Source organism: Pleurodeles waltl, chromosome 1_1 (genome assembly GCF_031143425.1).
Source record: "Pleurodeles waltl isolate 20211129_DDA chromosome 1_1, aPleWal1.hap1.20221129, whole genome shotgun sequence".
In the NCBI taxonomy this organism is placed as follows: Eukaryota; Metazoa; Chordata; class Amphibia; order Caudata; family Salamandridae; genus Pleurodeles; species Pleurodeles waltl.
Genome location: NC_090436.1, coordinates 969,497,696 through 969,523,225, shown reverse-complemented (window position 1 = coordinate 969,523,225; position 25,530 = coordinate 969,497,696). Strand labels below are relative to the sequence as shown.

General features: G+C 40.0%; 1 protein-coding gene across 1 annotated transcript in view; it reads left to right on the top strand.

Moving 5' to 3' along the window:
• The window catches only part of MTTP (microsomal triglyceride transfer protein), a 249,013-nt gene that overhangs the window by 30,844 nt on the left and 192,639 nt on the right, over positions 1–25,530 (top strand). The window contains exons 2-3 of the mRNA XM_069230236.1: positions 15,255–15,442; positions 18,985–19,128. Coding sequence (XP_069086337.1) covers positions 15,255–15,442; positions 18,985–19,128 — 332 coding nt within the window. The remainder of the gene's footprint in view (positions 1–15,254; positions 15,443–18,984; positions 19,129–25,530) is intronic.

Genomic DNA, 25,530 nt, shown 5'->3' with positions numbered 1-25,530 from the left:
GTACCCCATGTACCATGGAAGCCGTGGTCATAAGACTTAGCCCTCATTGCAGCAGCTAGCTGCAGACTTGTGCTGCTCCCTCTTCTATGAAGCCGAACCCATCACTCTAGGACCCATCCTTCACTTGGTGGGTTGGGACTGACAACATTCAGTGAGCCCCCCCCCACACTCCAGCAGGGCCTGAATCTCCCAATCAAGAGAGGCATGCCCCAATGTATGCAACTTGTTCCATCTGCCATCCCCGTCTCAAGGCCCAGGGGAGCAAAACTGTCATCAGTGGTCAACAGCAGGAGTCACTGCTGTTTCACCATGTTGCCAGGCCATGCCCTCACTTACTCATAGATCTTAGATTTTTGAGTATGCCAGCCAACAATTCTGTTAGATGCGCATGCTATACTATGGAAGAGACACATTGGGATAGTCTCTAAGAATCAATTCCAATATTTAATAAATACTTGCATACTTAAAGGTTCAAATCATTCAACATTTTAAAAATAATTCTGTCCATTGTTTCATACAGTAGTGGTGTTCAACTGAAATGCATACGCTGGGTCTCAAAGAACCTGCAATACTTTACAAATGGAGGTAATACTTAACCAGGTTGCAATTCTCCCCAAATAATTTACTTTGATGTCAATAAACATATGCTAATAGCTGAAAATTAAGGAACTGATTTAGAGCTTAGGGTCTGATTTAGAACTCAGGGGACAGATTACTCCATCACAAAGGGGGCGGATATCCTGTCCGCCGAAATCTAAATCCTACTGAAGATAATGGAAATTAGATTTCGACAGATGGGATATCGTCACCATTATTACGGAGTAACCCGTCTGCCGAGATCTAAATTAGGCCAAGAGTCTCCTGTGGCTCCACTGGCAGTAACCTATATAATCAAAACTAATGCTGCCTTCCCCACCGAAGTTCAGAATTGCTCACTAGCCTACAGTAATTTGTTATCATACATCAAACAAATCAATACTAAGTCCACATATATTCAAGAACACAATTTTTATTTATTTATTTATAACAAATTTTATTATTACAATATATCTTTTAGTTGAGAAATTCATCCTATGAATTTGGATTCTAATACATCAAAAATTTACTCCAGCTATAAGCTCCTATCTGAATTCTATGTAGAAGAAACCACAGGAGTTGAATAGCTGTCAAAAAAAACAGCAACTAACTGCATGATCCCTCATAAGTATAGTAACAATCACAAACATCAAATGTGCAAGATGGATATATTCTTATGCAGGGATAACCACAACACCCTCATAACTCTTCATTTTATGCTGCACAATATTAATGTCCACATGCTGTCATGCAACTAATGACATGAGCCATAATTGGAATGAAACCAAAGGCACACTATTCACCAATATCCTCTCCATACAATGACGTCCCCAGAATGCAATATAGAAGGCATATGCAGACAACATTCATCAGTATATATGTATGTGCCAATCCTAAACAAACCCTTACTGTTGTCACTGTTCTCCGATATCTCATCCATATGGCGGCATCCACAGAATGGCAATATAAAGAAAGGCATTGCCATACCTCTCCAATATATATATATATATATATATATATATATATATACAAATAGATGAGCATTCCACATACAATAAAAGTCACTGGTACCTTCAATATACTATGTATATGTCCATCCAAGGATTCACTGGCCTTGCCATTTTATGCTAAATCCTTAATTTATCAGTTAATTGCAATAGCATACTACAATATAAATGGTGGTTTCTTCCCATCCGTCTTATCTGGATGCTTCACAAGAATGACAAGCTAGTCACATACAATATCCACACACTCCTCAAGAATGTCAAGGTAGTCACATAAAGTAAAGAATAAAAGAGCTATGGTTATTGTAAATCCCTTTGGTCTAGAGGCACATAATGATCATTTGTTTACCTCAGCCTAATAAATATAGCACAAATGCAGGATTTATACTCCAAAACTCAATTTGAACCCAAGCTTGAACCAATCAACAAGCACCATTGATTAAATACATATAGCAGTCAGTATGTTAGCAGCAGTTTATCTAAACATGCCTAAACCTTAAAAAACTATAAGATCATTCCTATTGGATGGCATTTTCCCAAGAAATTACCTAATTGAGACCTTTTTTACAAGTTCCCAGCGTGAACATCCAACACACTTCCATTTTCATGTGATAGCCAGCAAAATCCCTAACTGGATTCATTCTCTCCAAAATAATCATTTTCAAGCTGTTTTCCGAATGTCCAAATTCTGTCAATTGTTGTACAAAGGGAGCTGAAGTTTTGTTATTTTAGATGGCTGAATCATGTTCACGAAATCTAATGTGAAATTCGTGCCCTGTCTCACCCACATATCCTGAACCACATGCGCAAAGAATCAAATAAATCACTTTAGATGTATGGGAATTTATAACTTCCTTTATAGAGACCTGTATTCCTTTATACGTATTCCTTGTGGATACTACTGTCCCTTCACAGACATGCCAATGTCCACATTAACGTTGCCACTCACCAGATTAAAGCTAGTAATAGATTTTTGGCAATACTTACCTTCACTTTCAATTCTCAATTTAACCAGCATGTTTCTTAAATTATAATTCCTTTGAAAGGTAAATATAGGTTTCAGTAGTTTTGGCTCATCATTGTTGCTATTGGGTATATGCCATAGAGAATTTATAATTTGCCTAATTGTCTGATCCAGTTTGGAATGCCACATGATGTACACTAAGAAGTCATTAATTTATTTGATCTTTTCTTGAAAGATGGCATCCCTGTTCTAATATTTAGCCCTTTTGAATTACTCCTGGACCTATTGTTTAGGGAATTCTCTTCTTAGCATTCCATTTCATGTCTCTGCATTTTTAACAGTCCTGCATATTAGACCTATTACTTCTAAAGTGAAGAAACTGACTGAATGGTATTCCTTGCTTTTGGCATCGGGGATGAAAACTCTGAAAGTGAAGCAGGATATTACGGGCAGTTTGCTTTGTATACAAAGAAGTGTCAAGTCTTTATTGGTGGTGCTGTATCCAAAGACCAAGAAACTCCACCTTGTTCCATCTAATAATGGTGGAGAATTTCAGATTAGCATTGCACAAGTTAATGCAGATGACAAACTCAAAAATGTGTTCATCTTCAAGTTGCCAAATGAAGATGTCCTTAATGAACCATGGCCAATGTGTTATGTTTTCAAAACACTGTGGAATTTCATTGTATTTATATTTTTCTTCAAATAGGCCCATATAAATGTTGGCTACACTGAGGAGCAAGTCACTACCAACCTGACCCCTTTCACTTCCTTATACAGTTCAGGATCAAATTCAAAACATTTCTCTCTCAATACTATTTTTAGACATTGTTGAATGAATGCAATTGGTCCATCTGGGCAACGTCATTCCAATGTATCACAGACTACTTCAAAGGCCCATTTTGCAGTACATTTGCATATATGGCTTCAATATCCATTGAGGCCGTATTTCTCTATCTTGATGAAACGCAACCTTCAGGTTTAAAAATCCTACGACCAGTGTCCTTAGCATATCAAGTAAATGCACTGACCAACTGCTTTGCAGCTGCTCCAACAGACACAATTGGATGAAGCAGGGTATTCTTTACATACTTATGTGTCTTAGGTACTCCCTACATTACCGGTACATTGGTTTTAAACTGATTCAAATACTCAAACTACTTTCTAGAGATAATACCTGATTCCAAGGCCTCTTCAACTATTTTTTTATTTTTGCCAATCGCTCTCTTTTGGGGATCTCCTTTAATTTTCTGATAATGTTCTGGAGAGCCAACATAGCCATAATTCCTTGCTTAGATTGCTCTGTATCCAAAAGGGCAATTCCCCTGCCTTTGTCACAGGATTTTACTGTGACCTGCTTATTTTGTTGAGGTCTTTTTAAGGTTAAATATTCTTCTTAAGGACGATTTTGTATAGGTGTGGGAATGCACCTGATAGCTTTCTTTATTTTAGAAAAATAGATTTTTCAAAGATTTCCACTTCTGGGCCTAATTTATCAAGGCTGGGTATAAATGTAGGTGGCATTTCCAGGCCCGATCTATTGTTTGCCGCATTACTATCCTTTCCCAAAGAGAATATTTGAAATCTTATCCTGCAGAAAAAAGCATGCAGATCCTGAACAAGTCCAAATCTGTCCTTTCATTTACTAGGTACAAATGTTAGTTCCTTAGAAAGTAGGCTCTCCTTAGTCCTGTCCATCTCTTTGGTGGAGAGATTGAATATGGTGATATTTTCTAATTTCTCCAGTACTGCTGTCTCCATGTTTGTAAGAAATGGTGAGACATATCCATATTCTGATATCTGTCCCTTGTTTAGCTCTGAAATCGTCACCTGAAATTCCCCTTTTTGAGTTCTAAAAAAGGGTTAAAAGGTTTTTGATCTCCACACTGTACATGTCTCTCACCATATTGATCAAACTAGTTGGAACTCTCCTCTCCTTCTAATTCTGATGTATCTGAAAACATTGTCACTTCCCTATTGCCCCAGCCTTGATTTCCTTAGGCATGGTGTAGTAATTTTCCAAAAGGTAAGGGTAGACCTGTTCCTGGGAAAAGACTTTTATATCATTTGGTGGAGAATTCTTTACACAATAATCACTAAAAAAATCTAAATCACCATTGATCCCTTCTATCGTCTTCTTCGCTTCATCCATCACATTAGCTTTCTAGTTTCTCTTCCAATTCCTCTCTCTTCTTCTTGAGGATCACCAAAGCTTGTCTAGCTGTTTTAATGATGAGAATCCTCCAATCGCGTTAACGGTTGTGGTTTGAGTTGGGTGTAGTATAACATATGAATGTAGATTGAATGTAAAATGAATGCGAGAGAGAGCACAGTGAGGTTTTAAAGCATTTTTGTGTATGCGGGTCGAGGGTATGAGGTTGAGGAGGTTTGATGGGGTTATATTGTGAATTGGACAGGATATTGATGTTTTAGTGTCATAAGATGAATTTATCAAGTAAAAGAAATATAGTAATAGCCTTTTTTTGTATAACTTTGAGTATAAATAAATAAAATGTTGTGTCCTTGCAGTTTCTGGGAGATTTTACTGCACTAAACACCAAGATCTGCAGTTGTTTTCCCCACCAACTTGTAAAAGGAGTTCTTTATTGCACCCAATAAATAATGTACCCCATGGTATCATTATTTATCAGGTGCGATACACAACACCTAAACATGTATTCAGGGTCTTATAGTTTTGTAGGGTCATGGGCAGCTTGTGCGTGATGGGCATACAGTTTTTCCAATTTGGACCCCATCAGGGCATCACTTTATCAGGACATTCCCATCACCCCATCAGAGCATGTGAAAGTAGTTGTATTACCTTCGGCACCAGTGGAGGTCATTTTGTGTCTGGGCATAGCAACATGGACGTTTTTGACTGCATATTTGGAATTTAAAGTGGAAATGCACAGGACATGAAGCAAAAATGGCACAATCACCTCTTGCCACGTCTCAGCTGTGCAGCAGCTCACCCAGTCGCTGTGAGGTCTGTTATCCATGACCTATATTACTTAAGGGCATGTAGTCAATTCCTGTAGCATGAATTGTCTTTATCCTTGGAAATACAGGAACCAGATACTACTGCGAACTCACTGAATTGTCATCTATCGCCTCAATAAGCTATAACATTTCGGGGGTAGCAAAGAAAAACAGTTGGAACGTTGTAAGGCAGACAGTGTAGTTCAGGCAGCACGTGTTACAATAAATACAAATGTCCAAGTGATGCACTTTTTTTCTGAAAAGATATCACGTTTATTAATATTAAGGAAGTATTCTCAGTAACTTTAGTAAGTTCTATGACATTAACACTTCTTCTTGAGGTATTAACCCTGTAATTACTGACACTGTTTCCAGTTCTTGCCTTTTGTGTAATAGAAAAATCCTTCTTGTTGTTACAATCTAGTTGTAATACCATTGAACTAATTGGACTAAAACACCCAAATTCAGTGATTTGTAGGTGAAATGTTGAGGACTGGTTGGTGTGCCTGAAAGGATCTGGAATGAAGGGATCACTCTAGTAGTACTCTGTAGTTCACATGGTTCTTCTAACTATTTGTTTCAGGTGCTCTATTAGGGGGTCCAATCCCATTTTATTGTGAAACACAAATGCCTGCTGTGTGTTTTTCTAGGACAGCTTGGAACTGCTTTCTGTTTCAAACAATCTTCTCAGGGAAGGATACAAGGAAGATGCATGTATAAAGATGGGGCTAACAATTAATCGTGGCTAACGGTGGTCAGTTAATCCATAGCTGCTGTTGCCGGAGCAGTTCTCACAAGGTGCATTTGTAATCTGTGAGCAGCAGTGGTGGCCTGCAGTCACTGATGCAGCCACTCAGACGAAGACAATTTGCAGAAGGAATGTGGGTGGAGTGTCATTGTGCCTCAAATGAACAGCGATGTTGCACCCTGAAAATTTTATGCTGAATACAGGCTGCAGGCATGCTTGCATCTTTCAGCCATCAACGTCATCTGAAAAAAATGCACAATGGTGCAGCCTGCAAGCATGTGAGCCTCACACAATCATCAGCACCTCAAGGAGGGCAGGTGTTTAGCAATGCAGGATACAGACACAATAGCCACACATAGTCATCAATGCCACTTGAAGAAAAGATGCATGGTGATGCCGTCTTCAAGTATGTGAACCTCACATGATCATTCGCATCTCTTGGAGGGTAGGTTCACAGCAATTCAGAGTGAATGTGCATTGGCCTCATACCATCATTATGAAGGGTAGGTCCACAGCAATGCATAGTGCAAGCATAGAAATACACTTTGCAGGCATGTCAGAATTACACAATCCTCAGTGTCACACAGAGCATTCAACCCAGCAACTGCAGTGGGAAATGCATAGGCTGCTTGGCAGTGCATGAGAGGATGTATGATGGGCTGGGCAGCAGTTGCTGGCTTCTGGTTTTGTGACCTTGTGATAGCAAAGTTGTGACCTCTTGCTCTGCCATGCTGTCCACCTCTGTGGTTGCTTTAGAAGCAGGAGCAGTATCCCTTCCTCGGTTCTGAGAGTATATCCTTACCACTAAAATTAAAACAGCTAAGAATTCTGCCCCAACACAGGTGTGCATAGCTCTTTGAGTAAAGAGTGAATATTAAATATGTTGGAGGAGCCAGCTTAAATACAAACATAGGGTACATGGCCCAAATCCTGCTGTCACGTCGAAGTTAGCTACACGCCTTTGGGGGGAAACAACCACTTGGAATGGATTTTCAGTCACTCTTACTTTGTATTTTGTTAGCAAACATGTGTGCTCCATCAACACAGAGCATAGGAAATAGAGGATGGGAAAGCAGTCCATGTTTTGAGTTGAATGTGTGCATTTTGGCCTTAACTTTGGCCATGACTTTTGGCAACTCCTTTGTTTAGGTGTTCGCCTGGCCAGGTCACAGGCCAACCTGACGAAAAATGCATAGTCCAGTCTTACTGTGCGGTGCTCCTTTCCTGCCTCCAAGATGATTCATGACAGTCATATGCCCTCAGTTTCACGGACAATTTAGAGGGACGAGTGAAGCCTAGGAGCAGTGCGGGAGAGTGGCATGCTGGGAAAAGGTGAGGCATCAGTTCTGATTCCCTACAGCTTTAGGGCTGCATACATCCAGGGGAGACCCCACTGTGGATAAACTCTTATGCATAATCCACATGCCGTTAAGGGGACTGGAAGGACCAAGTCATTAGCGACTGCACATATTCAACAGGGAGTCCCAGTAGGTAGTTTCACCACAGTGGTTTATGTAAAATGTCCTGTACCTCACTTCATTATAGGAATTGCATAGTCTGGTCATGTGGGTGGTAGCCATCCATGTTAAAAGAGCACTACCTAGCATTCTGTTTGTGAGAAAACGTTAAACCTGTATAAAACATTTGTCCAAAGAGTTTTGACACAGGTCTCCTGAACAAAAAGACATACTGCCTGTATGCTAAAAATGAGAAGTAGGTTGTTCCATGAACATTGTAGAAGGAACTGTTGATGTTTAATTTAAGGATAATGGAATGTGCAAGTTACACTGGCAGGAAAATTCTGAAAGTTCAAATTGACTGAGGGATTAAATATCTTTGCCACCAATGTGGTAGCAGAATATCGTCATCTGTTTGGACAGCATATTATTAAGGACACAATCAGCAATATGGAAGGATATTTCAATTAAAATCATTGATATGACCGCCAGAAAAAGGGATGTGTACATACTGAAAAATAGTAGTAACAACCTCAAATAGAGGGTGTAAGAACTGGTTTTCACTACTTCGGCATGTATGCCTATATTAGGCCAAGTCCTTTGTCTCTGACCAAGGGAGGGAAATATGCCAAAAAAACTGGACCAGTGGTCATCCTTGAAATGTGGATAGGGAAAACTGCCCAGGATAATACGGTTGTAGGTAAGTGGATTTATCATCAAATAGAGAATTGCACTTACACACTTGTATGTTTGCACAGAGCATGAGCATGCATCATAAATTCTCTCTACATGTGAGACAGATGTTGGAGCTTAAAGTTTATTAATGCTTTTAGTGACCCAGACATCAGCAGAAGATTTCATGGTTAACAGCTTAAGGAAGAAAAGCTGCACTGACACATATTTTAAAAGTGCTCATGTTTTCATTTGTGGTGGTCACCATTGCACCTATCGGATTTAACAATGTGCTAATAAGATTTAAATAACGTCAAAGTATATTGTAGACTGTAGATAAACTGCTAGTATGAAAATAAATTTGATTTTATAATGTTTATGTGTGATTTATTAATTTAAATAGGCATGTGCATAAAAATAAATGCACTTCTGTCATATTTAACGTGATGCCTATCAAGTTTGCAATTCTTAATGAAATGTTTTACATATTCTGATGGTATAGTATTAATGCTGAATTTACACATTTGCATATTATGTGTGTTTTATTAACAAAAACATTAATGTGTTTATATTTCTTGTGTTAGCATAACTACGCCTGCAGCGCTCCTATTTGCAGACATGTAAAAGTGACTAGTCGTCCTTCCACCCCCCCTTCTGTTCTCATTAAATGCTTTGCAAACAGTAATAGGTTCTTTGATCGATTGCACAGAGACTTTTGGTTTAGTGACCCTTGCTCCAGAACATTTAGACCTGTAGACATAATGTGAAATAAACTGTTTCAACCAAAGCAGATTTACATGGGACTGATACAAGTCCATTGTACACCCTGGGAAGAAACTGGATTGTTACAAGCAAAAACAAATTGTTAACCAACTGTTTGGATTCACAATGAAAGAGGAGACCAGTCCAGACCAAACCTGAGAAAATACCTGGTTGTTTCAACCAGACATTTTATTGAATTTTGGTTAGATGATGCCTCTTTGCGTGATGTGAGGCCACTGAACTGACAAATCAAAACTAATGGTGTGTTTTACTATAGGGACGCAGTAAGTTTTAGACAGTTTTTTTCTTGGCTCTTGACCCTGCTGTTCTCTGTGAAGCTCATGTTCTGCACTTCATTGATGGTGCGTCTAACGGACTCTGGTGCTGATCTGATGCTTTGCTGATGAAGAATCCTTGAATGATAACTGTAGGAGGGGTATACCCCCCTGCTGATTGTCATTTTCCTTGACATGTTTTTATTTTTTCTAGAATAGAAGCTAGCATGCTGACACTCACTCTTTAAAATTTTTCTAGTCAGTAATTTATAACCCTAGAGATAGATATAGTTTTCCAAATTATTGTTATCTTCTTTTGTATTTTTACTGCATGTGCTAGCCCGTCTCCATAGATGCATGCCCTAATTTGGTTAGCTGTAGGGGTAACCTATGTTCAACCCTAATTGTGTTCTCTGCTTAACAGAACTTGACTAATGTTGACACAGTCTGATGTTTCTATGTTACAAAATGTTGTTAATGATATGTATTGTTCTTCTTGAATGCCTCATTGTGTTGATGCTAATTAGATTAAATTTGTTTTGCCCTTTTTGGCAACCAATGGTGTTGATTTATTATTATAATTTGATTTGCGCACAGCTTTCATGACATTCACTTTGTGGTTATAAAATAAAACTTTGAAACTTTCCATTCATTGGAGTCTCCTGCCGTGGCCACACTGGCCATGGTGCTTACATTGTTTGGGTTGTGTTAATATAAATTGAGCATGGTTCACCACACTCTATCTGGGTCAAAAGGTCTGTCAACCTTGGTGAAGCGCCTGATTCCTGTGAAAGATGAAAAATGTGCTAGTACAGATAAGGTGGACAACTAAACAACAGGACTGATTATGGTGAATAATCTCTCCACCTCCTCAAGCAGGGGTTCTCCTTATCCAGTAGATGCAGGAAAAGTCCCAAAACAACTGGGATCAGACACCTCCTCATCATTCTTTATTTGAAAAGGGAGTCAGGCTATTGTTAAGCTAAACCTATTAAACTGCACACACTACCAAGGTCACAAAGTTAACATGCAAGGTCAAGACTTGGGAGACTAGTACACAAGTTCATAGGTCGACATGCCACCACAATGAAATGTTGGCCGTGACATCCTGCTTAGTCTCATCCTGGTGATGTCCTCAAGGTTTTGAGGGAAAACATAAATATCTTCACTGAAACAATCCATCTGCTACACCACTTCTCCCAGCAGGTTTATGGCTACTAATATCACTTCTGTACTGAGTGAGTGCGAGGTTGCTCCGTGTAGGATTCAGCTGACCATTATGTATTTACATCACCAAAAAAGTAATTAGAGTGATGAATCCCAGCCTCATATTAATGGCCAACCTGAGCTGCTGAAGCAGGATATTGAGGACCGAGGAATTCTCTCCATAGTTTCAAATGTACCTTACTATTTCCAGGCAAATTGCCAATACCATAGCCTCAATGGAAGAAGGCTTTGTTTCATTACTTGAGTGCAGGAACAGTCTCATACATTGCCCTGCATTTGGCAAGAGGGAGGTCTTCTACTTCGTCTACCATTCATTCCCCATAAGATGCCCCCGAGACATCATCCTGAGACTATCTAAGGATTCATGAATGGCAAGTCTACCTGTGCCCCTCCAATTAGCAAGAAAATAAAATTAATTCTATGGATTGATGTGAAGAAATATGCTATTTTAGTTAGAGGAGGGTAGAGAATCGTGAAATGTTGTTGCTGCTGTCGGTGGTGTTAGGGTAGGATGGGTGGGAAAATGAGGATTACTTTTTCTGGAAGTGATGTTTTGGTCAGGGAAGGAGTAAAAATGAGGATTGGATGTGATTTTGGTTTTTTTAGGAATGTGTATGAATTGTTATGTACTTTGGTGTTGAAGGAAATATGGGAGGACATCTTGTTTAATGAATTCGCCATCATCATTTTCACAATGATCTTGTGCCTCGATAGACTGATTATCATCAGTGGTAACATCATTGTTGTGGCTACTATCCATTTCATTCAAGAAAAGTATGCCGAGTTGCACGGCACTATTATGAATTATGCAAGTCATTAGAATGAATTGCATACTATCTTGATGGACATTGTGGTTCCCTTCGTCAGAGACATGCAGACTCGGAAATCTTGTGCCTTCAGTACATAACATGTGCTTTCTATGTTGTTCCTCATGCAGATGTCTGCATGGGTGTATCATGTCTTATGCATTTTTCAAGGACACCACAAAGGTGTCAGGAGCTAGCGTTGCATTGGATATCCTTAATCGCCTGCATAGAACATACATATATACCTCAAGAACATCTGTTTGTATTTTGAAATACTGTTTGCAAAATTCCACAATAACAACAAAACAGCAGGAACAGCCCAACATAACAATTTAACACAAAAACACCACAAACCAACAACAGAATACACCAGCGGCAGAATTCCCTCCCCCACCCCGTCCACCAGTGGCATAACATAGTCCCCTGCAACACAAATGCAAAAAGTAGGCACAGGGCTCTTGCAGAGACTGCTTCATTGCACTTTGGCTTCAAAAGAAATATATTTTTATGTCTGCCTTGGAGACAGTTGTATCTGTTTTGCCAGCACCATGATTCCAAAAACATAATCTTAAAATGAAAATATATTCATATCCACTGAGGGCCCTTTGGTTAGACCTTGTCCTTCATTGCTCTGTTTCAGTGTCCTTCACATTTTGCTTGTGCGGTCATGGGCCAGTGGACTAGCCTACTTAGCCATTGGTTAGCTTCACAGTGAGTGATGACTTTTGTTTTTTGTGTACACACATCCACCAAAAAGTAGTCCTCTTCAGTCCTAGAGCTAATAGGCTAATTTCTGCTGTCATTTCATTTTTTTTTAATGCAATTTGTCCGATAAATCATTTTTACTTATTATTCTTAGAAACACATACACAGCCAAGACCAGAATTCTTGTTTTAAATGGTGAGTACATGGGCTGTCGGCAGCTGTTCACTTGGCCATCATATAACAGCTATTTTTAAAGCAACCTCCAGCGCATCAAATCAGCCTCTGCTAAAGAAGTCAGTATGAGACCTACAAAAGTCCCCTACTTATACAGAAGTCATGTATTCCTTTGGATGTCACAGTAGAACACTGAAATAACTGAAATAATGCACACATTAATGTAGTACTATATTGCAACATTTTGGGTACGAGATAGGTTGCTAGGGCTGAGACCAGCGAAGCACTGTATGGATAAAGGTATGGGATCAGAATATTATCGGAATTAAATAATTAAATACCGTCCCAAACATTGTTTACAAAACCTTCTCTCTTTTTGAGTTATTAATAGAAAACCTACAGCCAATGACATTTTTGTAAACAATACATCAGACATTATGAGGCAGATTTAAGCGTCCCTTAGTGCCCCCTAACGCCACCATGTGTGCACTGTATTAAAGATATGTGGCACCATGGCGGTAGTTAGGGAACTAGTGTCCAAATTTTTCATGCTAGTTTGGCACTTTGCAGGATTAGGCTCAACAAGGTCGCTGCTAATCCTGCAATGCACATTGAGGCCCATGATAAATAATGGTGTGCCTCCTTTTAACGCCTGCTCTGTGCAGGCATTAAGACATTAAAAATGGTGCAAAAAATAGTGCAAAGAAATCTTTACGTTTTCTTTGCGGCATTTTGTCGGTCCCCCTAACGGGGAAACACCCCCTTTGCATACATTATGCCCGGCGCAGGCATAAAGTAGCGCAAGGTGTTACAAAGTGGTGCAATGCATCCATTGTGCCACTTTGTAAATGTGGCGCTGCGATTTTGGCCTTGTAGGGCCACATTTGTGTAAAAACAATTACACTAATGTTGCGCAAGGAGGCGTTAGGCCCTCTTAAATCTGGGCCTACATTTACGTAAGGCAGTATTTCTGTATATAATACTCTGGAATTCAACTACGGGGATATGTGGCGCTCACTGTCCTATGCATGTGTTTTGTCTCTGTGTTGTTTTGCTGCTTGTTTTATATTGTTGTGTTGCCATTTTGTGTTGAGGTTCTGTTTTGCTATGTTTTGTCATTGTATTTTGCATTTCGATTATATTCTTCTCCTTTGATGGTGTGTTGGTATGTTGTTGTGTTGTGCTAATTTTGCGTTGGTGTTATGTTGTGCTACTGTTGGGTCAGTGTGATGTTATGCTGTGATATTGTTATCTGATGATGTGTTTATATGGACTGATATTGAGTTGTGCTGATTTTGTACCTCAACTGCCCTCTGTCTGTTTAATTATATAGAAACGCACTTTTCACACAATAAAAACGCCGTAAACTTATTTTCATTATACAATGGTAAATAATGTTTGCACTAAAACCTGATATATTTACTTTTGAGGACTTGGGGTAGAGTCAATTAAAAAATGCTTTGTGACCTCACCTTAACGTTGAGAGCCGAATCACTATCCAGGAAGACCTCCAGTGAAACCCACTCTTGAAACGTTGCTGCAATGTATGAGGCATAAAAATAAAACAATACTTTATGAAGAACTTTGGGCATGTTATAGGGTTTGGCGAACACACAAATGTGACGGAGTACCCTGTTTGGAAAATTCGCTGCCTCCTCAATCTACTTTGAATGAGACTGACCATCAGTTTTCTGACTGGTGTCCCCACTGGCTCCAAAGACTTACTTCATCGGCCCAATTTGTAGGGTTCATGGTCGAAGGGTATCAGGAAGCCTGCACTATTTAGAGCAGAGGGTATGATGTATTTTTTTACTTTACCCGCTGGATAAAACCTGTTCAAGAACAGAAAAAAACTCCAAAGGTACGAAAGCCATTCGTTTTTGGGCGTTTACCCAGTTGGGGTGCACGACTGCCGAAAAGACATTCATTGGCTGTGCACCAACCCTTCAGTGCTTTCAGAGTAGCTGCTGTGAGATCGACTCCTGTGAAGGCACGGAGATCACAGTACTTTGAGGTCAGCAGCCCGGCCGAGGTGGTGAAGGAGATGACCTTTAGGGCCACCCACCAGGGTCTAAATCAAGCTGCCATCTTATCTGGAAACCTTAACTTTTGTTTTATTTAATTTCACTCAAACATTTGTGCATGTTCATAAATTTACCATCCTGGGGCCGTTGTCTTTTCATAAAATGTAGGGGAACGGTTTTTCATAAATTAAAAAAGTATGGGCACGTTGTGCCCCTCTGATCCCACCCACTTAGGCCACTCTCCATGAAACACTGGCGATGTCACTGCCTGCAGCAGCAGGAGGAAGGGTTGTTTTCACTACTGCATGAAAACAAGAACTCTGAAATAAGTCAATATGGAATTACTCGAAATATGCCACTGGGAGGGAAATTTATCTGTGCATGGGCTATCTATTTACACGTATTTCAAATGAGTGGACCATTCTAGTCACATAGCCCGTATACAGCACATCTTCAAAATGGAGAACAAAAATAATATCTCACAGCTTAAGCTAAATACTTGTGCACTTCTTTGCCCTTGTCACTTTCTACAATTCACCGTTAGACTTTTGAAGCCAATATATAGCTGTGTTGACATGATCACAAGAGCAGCACACATACAAATGTACAATTTAGAGCATTGCTTGACCATATCAGGAACATTCTAGTTCAGGTTATACACAACGATTTCAGGCATTGATTGCATACAATTAGCTTATTGAAAATCACAATGAGAAACTTAATAATAAAAATGGTACAGCAGTGTAAAAATGTAAAGCAGTAGTAAAGTCAGTTATAAAAAATAAATGTAATCTCTTTAAGAGAAGATTTAAATGTGTGTTTTATTAATATAGATCTGTAGCTTTTGCACAGCCATGTCCTTATTTTACTTTTTTCTACAGCACATACAACCGGACCAAGACTGAACAATGATAAGCTGTATAAATTCACCTACTCTGCTGAAGTGCTAATTGACAGACCAAGAGGAGTGGTCGAAGACAGCGTTGGGCACAGGATATCCTCTAACGTAGAGGTCAACTTAGTGTGGAGGAATCCAAGTAACGATGATGACCAGCTTCTTAGAATTCTGGTAGGATTTCTGTGAAAAATATCCCTGAGCCTACATACAAATATTTAACAGTAAAGATGAGTAAATGAAAGTTAAAGCTAACACGCAATTATATATGAGAATAGTGGACTTTGATATGCTGCTGGCTTGGTCTGCATGTTCTATGGAATGCCCAGTGACTGTGAAATCTCCATGCATTTCCTGTCATATGCCGGAAGCAGAGGTCAAAGTGCAAAAAACAAATGACAGTAATTGATCAGCTAGAGAAATGAGGCGGTACTTGGTGAAGGTTGACTGGGGGAAGCAGGAGTACTTGTTATTGGGCCTGTGTGGAGAAGTGGATAGCCGATAGTAGTGGTTAGACCAGTGGGATGTTATACAAAGTGTTGCCTCTTCTAATTGGTGTAAACAGATTTCAGTTCAGAAGTGCAGAAGAGGAAGTGAAATAATTCGCTTAAAAAAGAGCACAAGTAACAAATTTAAAAGGGGGGGCGATACTTTAACTGTAAAAATTAAAGTACTTGAGCTGTGAACATTTTTGCTAAAAGCAGTGGAGCTCCTTTACATTAAAAGTTTAACTAATTTAACTTACTATCTGCTAGGGGTCTTTTCTTTGATGCTGGCAGTAAAATCAGTGAAGACTTCTATTTTGAACTGCAGGCAGTCTTTGTTGCCAGTGCACTGGGAAGACAGTCTCCTGCTTTTAAGTTACCTGGGTATCTGTATGTATGGATGGCTGTTTGCCCAGCTCAAGCGTAGCAGAAAGACACAAATGCATCAAAGAATGGTTTGAGGGATAACAGGATTTTGAGATGACAAGTGGATTGGTACTGCATCTTGATGTAGTGTTCTTTAAAGAGGTGCAAAGTCAGAGTTGGAGCAGTCCAGACAGCTAGGGTGATGCTGTTTAAGATCAGTGCTAAAGAAGGCCAGTTACTTTGTTTTTTTGGTCTGCTGGTGTGACGAGAGCCGAAGGAGATGGTGAGCTTGTCATCCAGATTGGGACAGGTGCCCTTGTGATGGATTTCTAGGTGACACAGCTGGTTTCGAAGATGGTTTAGGCCGACATGGATGCCAGTGGATTATCATCAGGGCAGAGGTCATGTGGTCATATTCTTCAGGCCCTTGATAAGAAGCGATGAAGGAGCCAAGCATTGATAGTGTCACAACGCAAGAGTACAAGGGTTTGAAGGTGTATTTTAGCAGTAATGGTTTTACCTTTTTTAGCAAAGAGAGCTGGTACGAGGCTGTATTGGTTTTCTTGGTGAAGTGTTTCTTCAGGGTGAGGTCTGAATATACCCGAGAGACTAGGTACTGTGCATCAATACAGTATTGATAACGTTTGATGATGTTATCAGTGAATAGAGTCTCACTGTGATAAATGTAGATGTTGAAGTTGATGGTAGACGAGATGGAAACCTGAAGACTCCGCAAGTGAAATGGGGCTTCTGGGATTTGGAGGTGCCCATGTGAGTAAAATGGCATTGTTTGGATCGGCAGGTGATGTTGTAAGTAAATTCCATTCAAAGCTTAGAGCGTGGATGGGGGTGGAATAATTGATCACGCGGAAGGTAGCTAAGAAGTTCTGTAATATCTGAAGGCACTAGTCATCTTGTTATGTGGTCAGGAGAGCTCATCTGTGGTTTGTAAAATACCTGTCTCTGTGCTGATGAATAATGTGAAGCTGGATTGGTAGCTTTGGAGGAAATGGTTAGGGCTGATAACTGCAGTTGAGCATAGTCTGCTTTTTGATAATCTTCTGGATTAAGTGTATGTGAGTGATGGGTATGTAGATGGTGACGTAGAGTGGGTTTCTTTAGGAGTAAGGTGATCTGGCCTTTTTGAGAAGATTCCTTGAATGAGTAAGGTTCTGACAACAGTGTGTATGGGTAAAATATCTCTGAGATATTAAATGTAGATCTCTGCATGTTTGCAGTGTGTTCTCGTTTCTCCCCCTTTACTGTAAAACAAATAAATATATAAAATAAACAACTAGGAACCTGGGCAAGCTGAACACTATTTAGCATGCAGAGAACAATATTATTGTTGTAGTAGGGGAACATCATCAGACAATCACTGGCATGAGAGGCATAGCATTTTAAACTTGATATATGAATTTAAACGGATCCCATTGTAGGCTGTAGGACAGCTGGTTCGATGTTTTGGTGTTTGCATCAGCTTGGTTAGATACAATGAAATGTCTTGAGGTATTTGGCAGTTGTGATGATAGTCATTGACTAAAATGATGAAGGGAACAATGTGCTAGTGACTGAGTGTAGTAGAGTGGTGGCACATAGGTCATAACCACTCATTCAGATGTCTAGTTTTAGGTTCCTTGTGCTCATTGATTCTTCTGTGATTGGCATGTTTTTGGAAGTGCTGGAATCTGAAAGTCTTGGGGATCCTCCTCCAGTGGGTAAGGTGCATGAGATCTCTTTGAGAGAAATAAAAGTCAGAGGTCTCTAAGAATATCTATGAAGTTGAGCCTGTACATGTTAGATTATTGGAGAAGTTGCAGAGCACAGAATCAGATTCCAAGCAATGCATATTGCCTTTTTGCTCTCACTCACATTCCTCTATGTGCTTGTTTTTTCTATGATTGACATTCTATTGTATGCCTTTTGCATTGATAGCCTCCTCTATTTATTGTAAACTGATTCTTACAAAATCTTACTGATGGTGTTTAATTGTATGAGTCGTTATTCCAATGGAAGTAAATGTTGACACCCATTGATTTATTTTAAATTGTCAAGCAAATGTACATTATATACCTCACACAGGATTTCAGTGTGATTACTAATCATACAAATGAAAAAACTGAAAAATCCCAGAAGCTTATTAACAAGAGAGAATGAAAAGTAAAGCTAAGAAACAGATATCCTCACTAGCAAATTCATTAACAAGATGTACATTTGAATAGATGCCCCATAATTTCTTTAATCCTTTTACCCCATTAGCAGTACCCTTGATATGCCACATAGTGCAGCGTCTTTGTGTTTCCTCTAGAGAGTAGTTAATAGCAGCATAAGCCCGGATTATAGGTGGACCAGATAATACTTACTTTTGTGCAAATCCCGGTTCAAGCAGGGGTCTAAATTATGAGTTAGACATAGATTACTGCTTCTGGTAACTACTAGGTATTGTGAAGTCCATACCACATCAGTTTTCCCCAGGTACGTATCAGCAGGTCAAACATACTGATGTACCCCAGTAGTAAAAACCAGGGCATGTGAATTTTAGGGCAGAAAGCCCCAAAATCAGAACAGTATGCCCCATTTTACCTGGGTTAAACTTCTAATAGACAAGAATTGTGGCACCCAATACATTCTGATTCCCATAGTATTAGATTTTGTTGGGCGAAATAATTAATCTCAAACCCTCTGGGGCACAGGAATTTGTATGAGATCGAGGCAAAAAATACATCAACCTCAGATTTACAGAATTATAGTAGAGATAACTGACATCATATCTTTGACAAGCAGTTACTCAACCAAAAGATTATTATGATTAATATGCAGATTAATATACATCAAATGTTTTTACTTTTTCCTATTGGTTTACAGATCAAAGATGTAAAAATTGAAAGTGTGAATGAACGCCCAAATGAAAAAAACATATTTATGGGAACCACTGTACTGGACATTCTGGGAAAAGATCTTCTCAAAACCTTACAGAGACCAATATATTTGCACTGGATCCATGGAAAGGTAAGATTTCAGGAATCTTGGATTTAAGAGTGCAGTTTATGAGAAAGGAATTGACATAAATTATTTAGCATTCCCTTCAACACAGACAAACATAAAAATACCTATGGCGGCTTTGATGTGTATCTTGAACAAGATTAGATTGACAGGAGACTATTTTTGATTTTTTTGCTGTATTTTATTCAGCAATGTCACACACTATAGCAGAAATTATTATACAGTGACACAGTAATTGAACTCACCATGCAGAACAATTTCAGTAAGTTGGCCATGCAGTGATATTCTCAAACATGAGAGGCAGGAATTTCAAATCCATAGTGTGCCTCTAGTGCAGTGGTACCCAACCTTTTGACTTCTATGGACCCCCACTTTATCATTACTGGAACCTGGGGACCTTCCACGTGATCATTATTTGAATCCGGGGACCCCCCCCACTGAGTCATTACTGAAAGCTGGAGACCTTATCTGTTATTATTATTTAATTTTGTAAGCATTTGCGAACCCCCTGAGGAGGCTTCGTGGACCTCCAGGGGTCCCTGAACCACAGGTTGGGAACCACTGCTCTAGTGTAGCAGTTCTTAACCATTTGACTTCTAAGGAGCCCCACTGAACCATTACTGGAATCCAGACACGCCCACTAAGTCATTGGAAGCTGAGAACCCTCGGCTTCAGCAATTTCTATGACTTGAACTACAAAACAATACAAGTATATACTAATCAAATGCTCAAATATTGAAATATTCTTCTAAATACACAATCAAATGTAGAACAAGTTCTCAAATTTTCAATCTTGCTTTTTTATTTGATTGACTTAATTGATTTTAATTTATTGATTTTCTCGAAGAAGAGGGTGAGGTGTTGGGGGCTAACCAAGTAGTGGTAATAAAGGGTGACAACAAGAGGGTAGTAGGGGGCCACAGGACTGGTGCACCGTTGAATGATTGAGTGATTTTATGTACATATAGGAAGGTTTTGAGCCTCTAGAGGAAAGGGTGTGCAGGTGCAAAAAGGGATAGGGAATTGGCAAAGAGACCTTGAGCAACATAAATTCCTTTGTATGGGCCTCTCTGAAGGAACTTGTGACTTTTATGGTTGACGTGCTTGTTGTATTACATGCAGAAATGTATAAAGAACCAGAGCACCTCAGTGGTTGTGTCTAAGAGCAATCAATCTGGGGGATTTGGAGGACACTTACATAAGTACGGATATAATGTTTTGGTCATGCTTTTGAGGACATGAGTCTGATTCATACCACCAGTCTCAGTCTTACTCTTCGGGCATGCTGTAGGGTATTCCCGTCATGGGTAGGCTCCAGGGCACCATTTAGCACCTGCTACATCACTCTCCGCTGAAAGTAAGTTGCTGTCAAGGCCTTTTCTTCCCTTCCTTGTGTTTGCACCAGTTAGACATTTTCCTTACCAGCTCTTTATAGAATAGGGCTGTGTTACATCTAAAAATTGCTTAGCCTGCATATTCACATCGTATTGTGCTATCACTGTCTTTTGATGCATGTTCTTCAGTGAGATGTGTACCTTGAAAAGAGTCAAATGTACCAGTGAGGGAGAAATATCAGCTTCCATTTTCCTTAAAAATTCCTTTATGGTATTCCACCTGGTGCTCCTCCTGGGAACTTGTGTACTTCCATGCCCTGATTCTGCAACATGGAATTTCCCCAATTCAATTTGCAGTAATGGTGATTGCTATGAAAGCTTGATCTTTAGGGTACTTTGATAAGGTTACCTTCCTTGCACAGTCCTTCTGCATTTAACCAAGTTTTAGTGTCCTAGCCTGAGCTACTGGCCTGGGGCTGCTTACCCCTGCAAGACCCAGTGATCCTTGCAGCTCCACAACTTGTCATATTATGCCTCTAAATACAGCTTTACTCTTCATACTGTTGCAATCAACATGGCTACTGAAGTACAAGAGCAAAAAAGTGGGGGTTTCTGTTGTGCATCTTGGCTGATGCCATATCGACCTCATCCACATTCACTGAACTTCAAAACCTCAAGGCTGCCATTTTAGCTGTCATTTGTCATGTTGTAGATTTCTCTAATGATTGCTAATGGGATTGATTCTCTCGACTTTCACTATACCTTGAACCCACAATTAGTATTCAACAATAGGCAACATTCTGGTCAATTTTGTTTCCTATTATATTCGAGCTATGCATCACTTTGGCGGATTCCTCTCCAGGGAATATATGTCTGATTATAAAGTATCTACTGGTTTCTTACCAATGATGCATTTGCCCTGTTTGGCATTCAGCCCATCAACCAGTCTGTGGCTTTAATGAAAAAAATTACAGGAAATATTCATAGCATGATGCAGATATCTCCACAATCAGAAGTCTTGAACATTGCCATTAGCTTACGTCAGTGTGAAAGTTGTTTTTTTTATAGTTTTAATAAACTTTATTATTTTGCCTTCTCAACATGAGACTGGAAAAAGCTCATTCATGACTCTGTATTTTAGTCTTCCAGTTATTTTATACTTGAAAGGTATATTATTTCAAAGAAACTCAGTGAAATAATTTACAATACTTCCTGAAAAGCATATGGTGCCTGTGATAAGTCATCATAAAATGAAATCACACTCTTATAATATCCCATACCAAAAAAGGCATTGAACTTCCTCTCTAAAGTGGAATCGCTTATGTCAAATTGCTCCAAAATATGACCGCAAGGTGAGATAAAGAAGAGTGAACTGTAAATTAAGACATTTCTGAATTATGGCCTTCTTTGAGAACTCTGTGTCGACCCTTCTAAGTTTATTAATCATATTTGAAAAACTCCTTACTGGTTCCAGGAAGCTGCCACCTGAGAGCCTGGGACTTCTGAGAGATATCCTGGTAGATCCGACACGTCAGATGACCTCCCTCCTCACTGCCACATGAGTTGATGAGCAGCACATGGGCTAATGAGCACAGGGAGGCCACAGCACCCATACTCTTTCATGTAACTATTGCTACAGGAATGTTAGTTTATTCACAGTTTGGCAATACCCAGCATATCATCTGGAGGAACCTGGTTAGTAGTGTGAGGGTTTCTGATACATCTCAGCATATTTCTAAACCACATGGCAACTCAAGGTACTCTTACTATTTCCTAAACTACAACTGGTGCTGTAGTTTAGCTGTGAAAATATGAATGGGGAAGCAAGCAGCATTAAGCAACATGGTCTAGCATGAGAAAAATACTATTTGATGAACAGTGTTATTTGGACAATAAGCAAATAGATGACTGTTTAGTCTGTATTAGGAATTAAAAGGGCCCTCAGATAAGGGCCCTATCACATTAATTGCACTGGTGATTGATAATTTGCCACCAGCATTTGTTGGAGGGAACCTTATTGGCTTTTAACTACAGTTGTTTTGTATGGGCTTTGTAAAGAATTGATTTGAGCTATGAAATAAGGAACCCTCACTGTTGTATCCTGTGCCTGTCACTTGGTTCCATCTTGCGATGATGTCAAATCTTGTCATGGTTCCGTGTGTGATATCATGTAGTTCTTCATGATTCTGTTTGTCATTTGGAACCAGTAGATGGTATCCGGGGGCTAAGATGATGACATCCAGGTCCTGGTGGTGCACTGACTCACATACCTGATTACCTAACTGCTGTACTGATCTACATGGTAATAAATATTTCAACATATGTACGAGTCTGCCTCCAGAAATTGTTCCCTGCATCAATTCACCTTTCACAGAGGATTGCAAAATCTAGCTGGATACTGCTGTAGTGGTCACAAAGGACAAAGTAATTATGAAATGAGGCACCATCACATGTCTTTTTATCTGTAGAAGTGTGCTGGCTTCTTGTATTATGTTAGTGATGTGCATGCATGATTACATTTCAGGGGCGGCAGTAGCGCAGTACCCATTGCAGGGGACCACAATCTCCTAAATACATGCTGAAATCTAAAGCCCTCACATTTCTCTGCCTTATACTCAAGAAATGAGAAATTATAAAAACTGATAGCAAAAGCAAGTAAGCAAACAACTTTGTGATTCTGGGAAAATATAAATTTATATTCAAAAACATAAAGCATTTGAAAACTGACTTAGCATAAAAAGGAGTGAGCACACCAAACTGTTATTTTATTCTGTGGCAGGTTGCAGAAATCACTTTTTTTTTTGTACAACTGGTTGGTGCTAGCTCATTTATGAATGCTCGCAAGCTATCAAGTGCTCAAGACTACACATAAGTTAATGACAAGAGTACACAAGTGAGTGTGAAGCAAAAGCAAGTGTCACAGGAAAAAGATACCTTCTGCATTAGGGCCTAATTTATAAAAAGATGACAACACATAATCCCCTAAAAATTATTAGGAAGGTAATCTTCTACATTACCTTAAATTCCATCAGAAAAAATTACAACTGTTAGGCTGCCGCAATTTTAATTCCTCCAGTAGAGAATCCTCTGGCTCATATTCAAAATAACAATACCACTTATTTTCAGTGTTTGCATGTTACCAAAGTGGACACTATCTCTCAGATGATCTGCATGATTGAGAGAAAGCGCCCATTGTGGGGTCAGGGTGGTCTTTTCCTCAAAATTTTATTGGCAATGTGTCTGTGAAAATAAGATTCAAAACAGCATTTCAAATAACATTCAATAATATGGTTGGCTCAAGAAGGGACTTTGAGATCAGTAAATTAGGGAAACCCCACAGGTTTTTGAAGTATTAAAGTTCAATGCATTGGAAACCATACAGGTTTTTGAAGTATTAAAGTTCAATGCATTAGGTAAAAATATAATTAATATCAATTGCCATTTAGGATCGTAGCAATGAGCAAGTCTTGAAAAAAGACTTAGGACCTGATTAAGATATTGGTGGACGAGTTACTCCATCACAACGGTGAAGGATATCCTGTCCGCCGAAATCTATATCCCATAGGATATAATGGAATTTAGATTTTGGTGGACAGCCCGTTGTCCAGTATGGCAAGGACAAGACATCCCACTATCAACACTTGCCACTTGGGTAGCTTTTTGCTCTTCTGAGCAGCGGTCTTCATGGTGAAGACTGAGTGCATGGTTTGTGCCTCTCCCTCATCGTTCTTCATATCACTGCCTCTGGCCTCAATCTCAAGGGCAGCATTTACCGAGGCCTAGGTTGTTCAGCCTCTCGTCGAATGGCACATTCTCACACAGTGGTTAGGTTTGACAGAGCCTGCGCACTTCTTTCCTCGGGCTGGGCAGTCTGTAAAGGGGTGTGACGGCCCTACACACTGACCACAAGTTCTCTGCCTTGGTCTTGGTTTGTTGGGTCTGGCAACACTGCAGTGACTTGTTCTGCCTTGATCGGACTGTGGAGCGCTGCCTCCACATGGGAGGCCCAGGCTTTTGAGAATTCTTATGTTCTTCCCATGGTCAGGTTGTCGGCCAGGGATCGTCCTGGTTCTTCCAGGATGCGTTTTCTTAAATTTGAAGAGGCACACCCTTGAATAATCTGTCCTCTGAGTTCCTCGTTCTCGCTATGGAAATCACATGTGCTGACCAGCTCTTTGAGCCTCATGTAGAATGTGTCAATGGACTCCTCGGATTGTTGCCTAGCTTGTCTGAACACAAACCTTTCGTAATCGATGTTAGCCATTGGTTCAAAGTGTGCCTTTAGGGCTGCAGTGAAGGTGGGGTGTATCTTCGGCTTAGCTTCTACAATTGTTTTAGATGTGTGGTGTATGTCTTCCCCCCCCAGATGCAATATCATGGCTCTCTTCTGCGTATTTTCAATTTTCTTGGCTTCAAAAAACACTATCACCCTCTCTACCTTGTCCCTCCATCTGGACGCTTGTGCTGATGGAGCGCCTTCAACAATGAATGGCTCAGTGGGGGGATGGTGTTCATCATGACGTGGCAACGCATGGCATGCCATGTGATTGTGCTGCCGCCGTGTGTGTGGTAACCTCCTTTTCCTTTTTTTTTTTTTTTTGGGCCAGCTTTTAGTGTTGCAGGTATTGTTTTCTCTTCCTTTATGATGGGTTTCCCACTATTACTGTCTTAGTTTGTGAGGAAAGTGTCAATTGTGTTTACACTGAGGTTTACCTCATTGGTTTATTTCCCTTTGGTTGAGTTTCTCCTGCTTTAGGCATTCGGGGTGTCTCTCTCTTTAAAACGTGTCCCTGAGCGCTTGATAGCATGTGCAGGCAGGGCCAATGCCGTCTCTGTGGCCTTCCTGGTTAGAGCGCGTCGCTCACCGCAGGCCTCAGGATTCTTTCCGTCTTTAGGGGACACAGACGCTGTACCATAGTAGCGATCGGGTGGGCTCCAATCCATACCCACCTCGGACAATGGACAAGGAGCAAGACGCGACACGATCACCGCTAGCCACTTGGCATGGCCCGGGGCCACCGTGTCAGTTTGCGCTCTGCAGGTAAGCCGTCCTCGTCGCTAGTGTTGTGTCGCT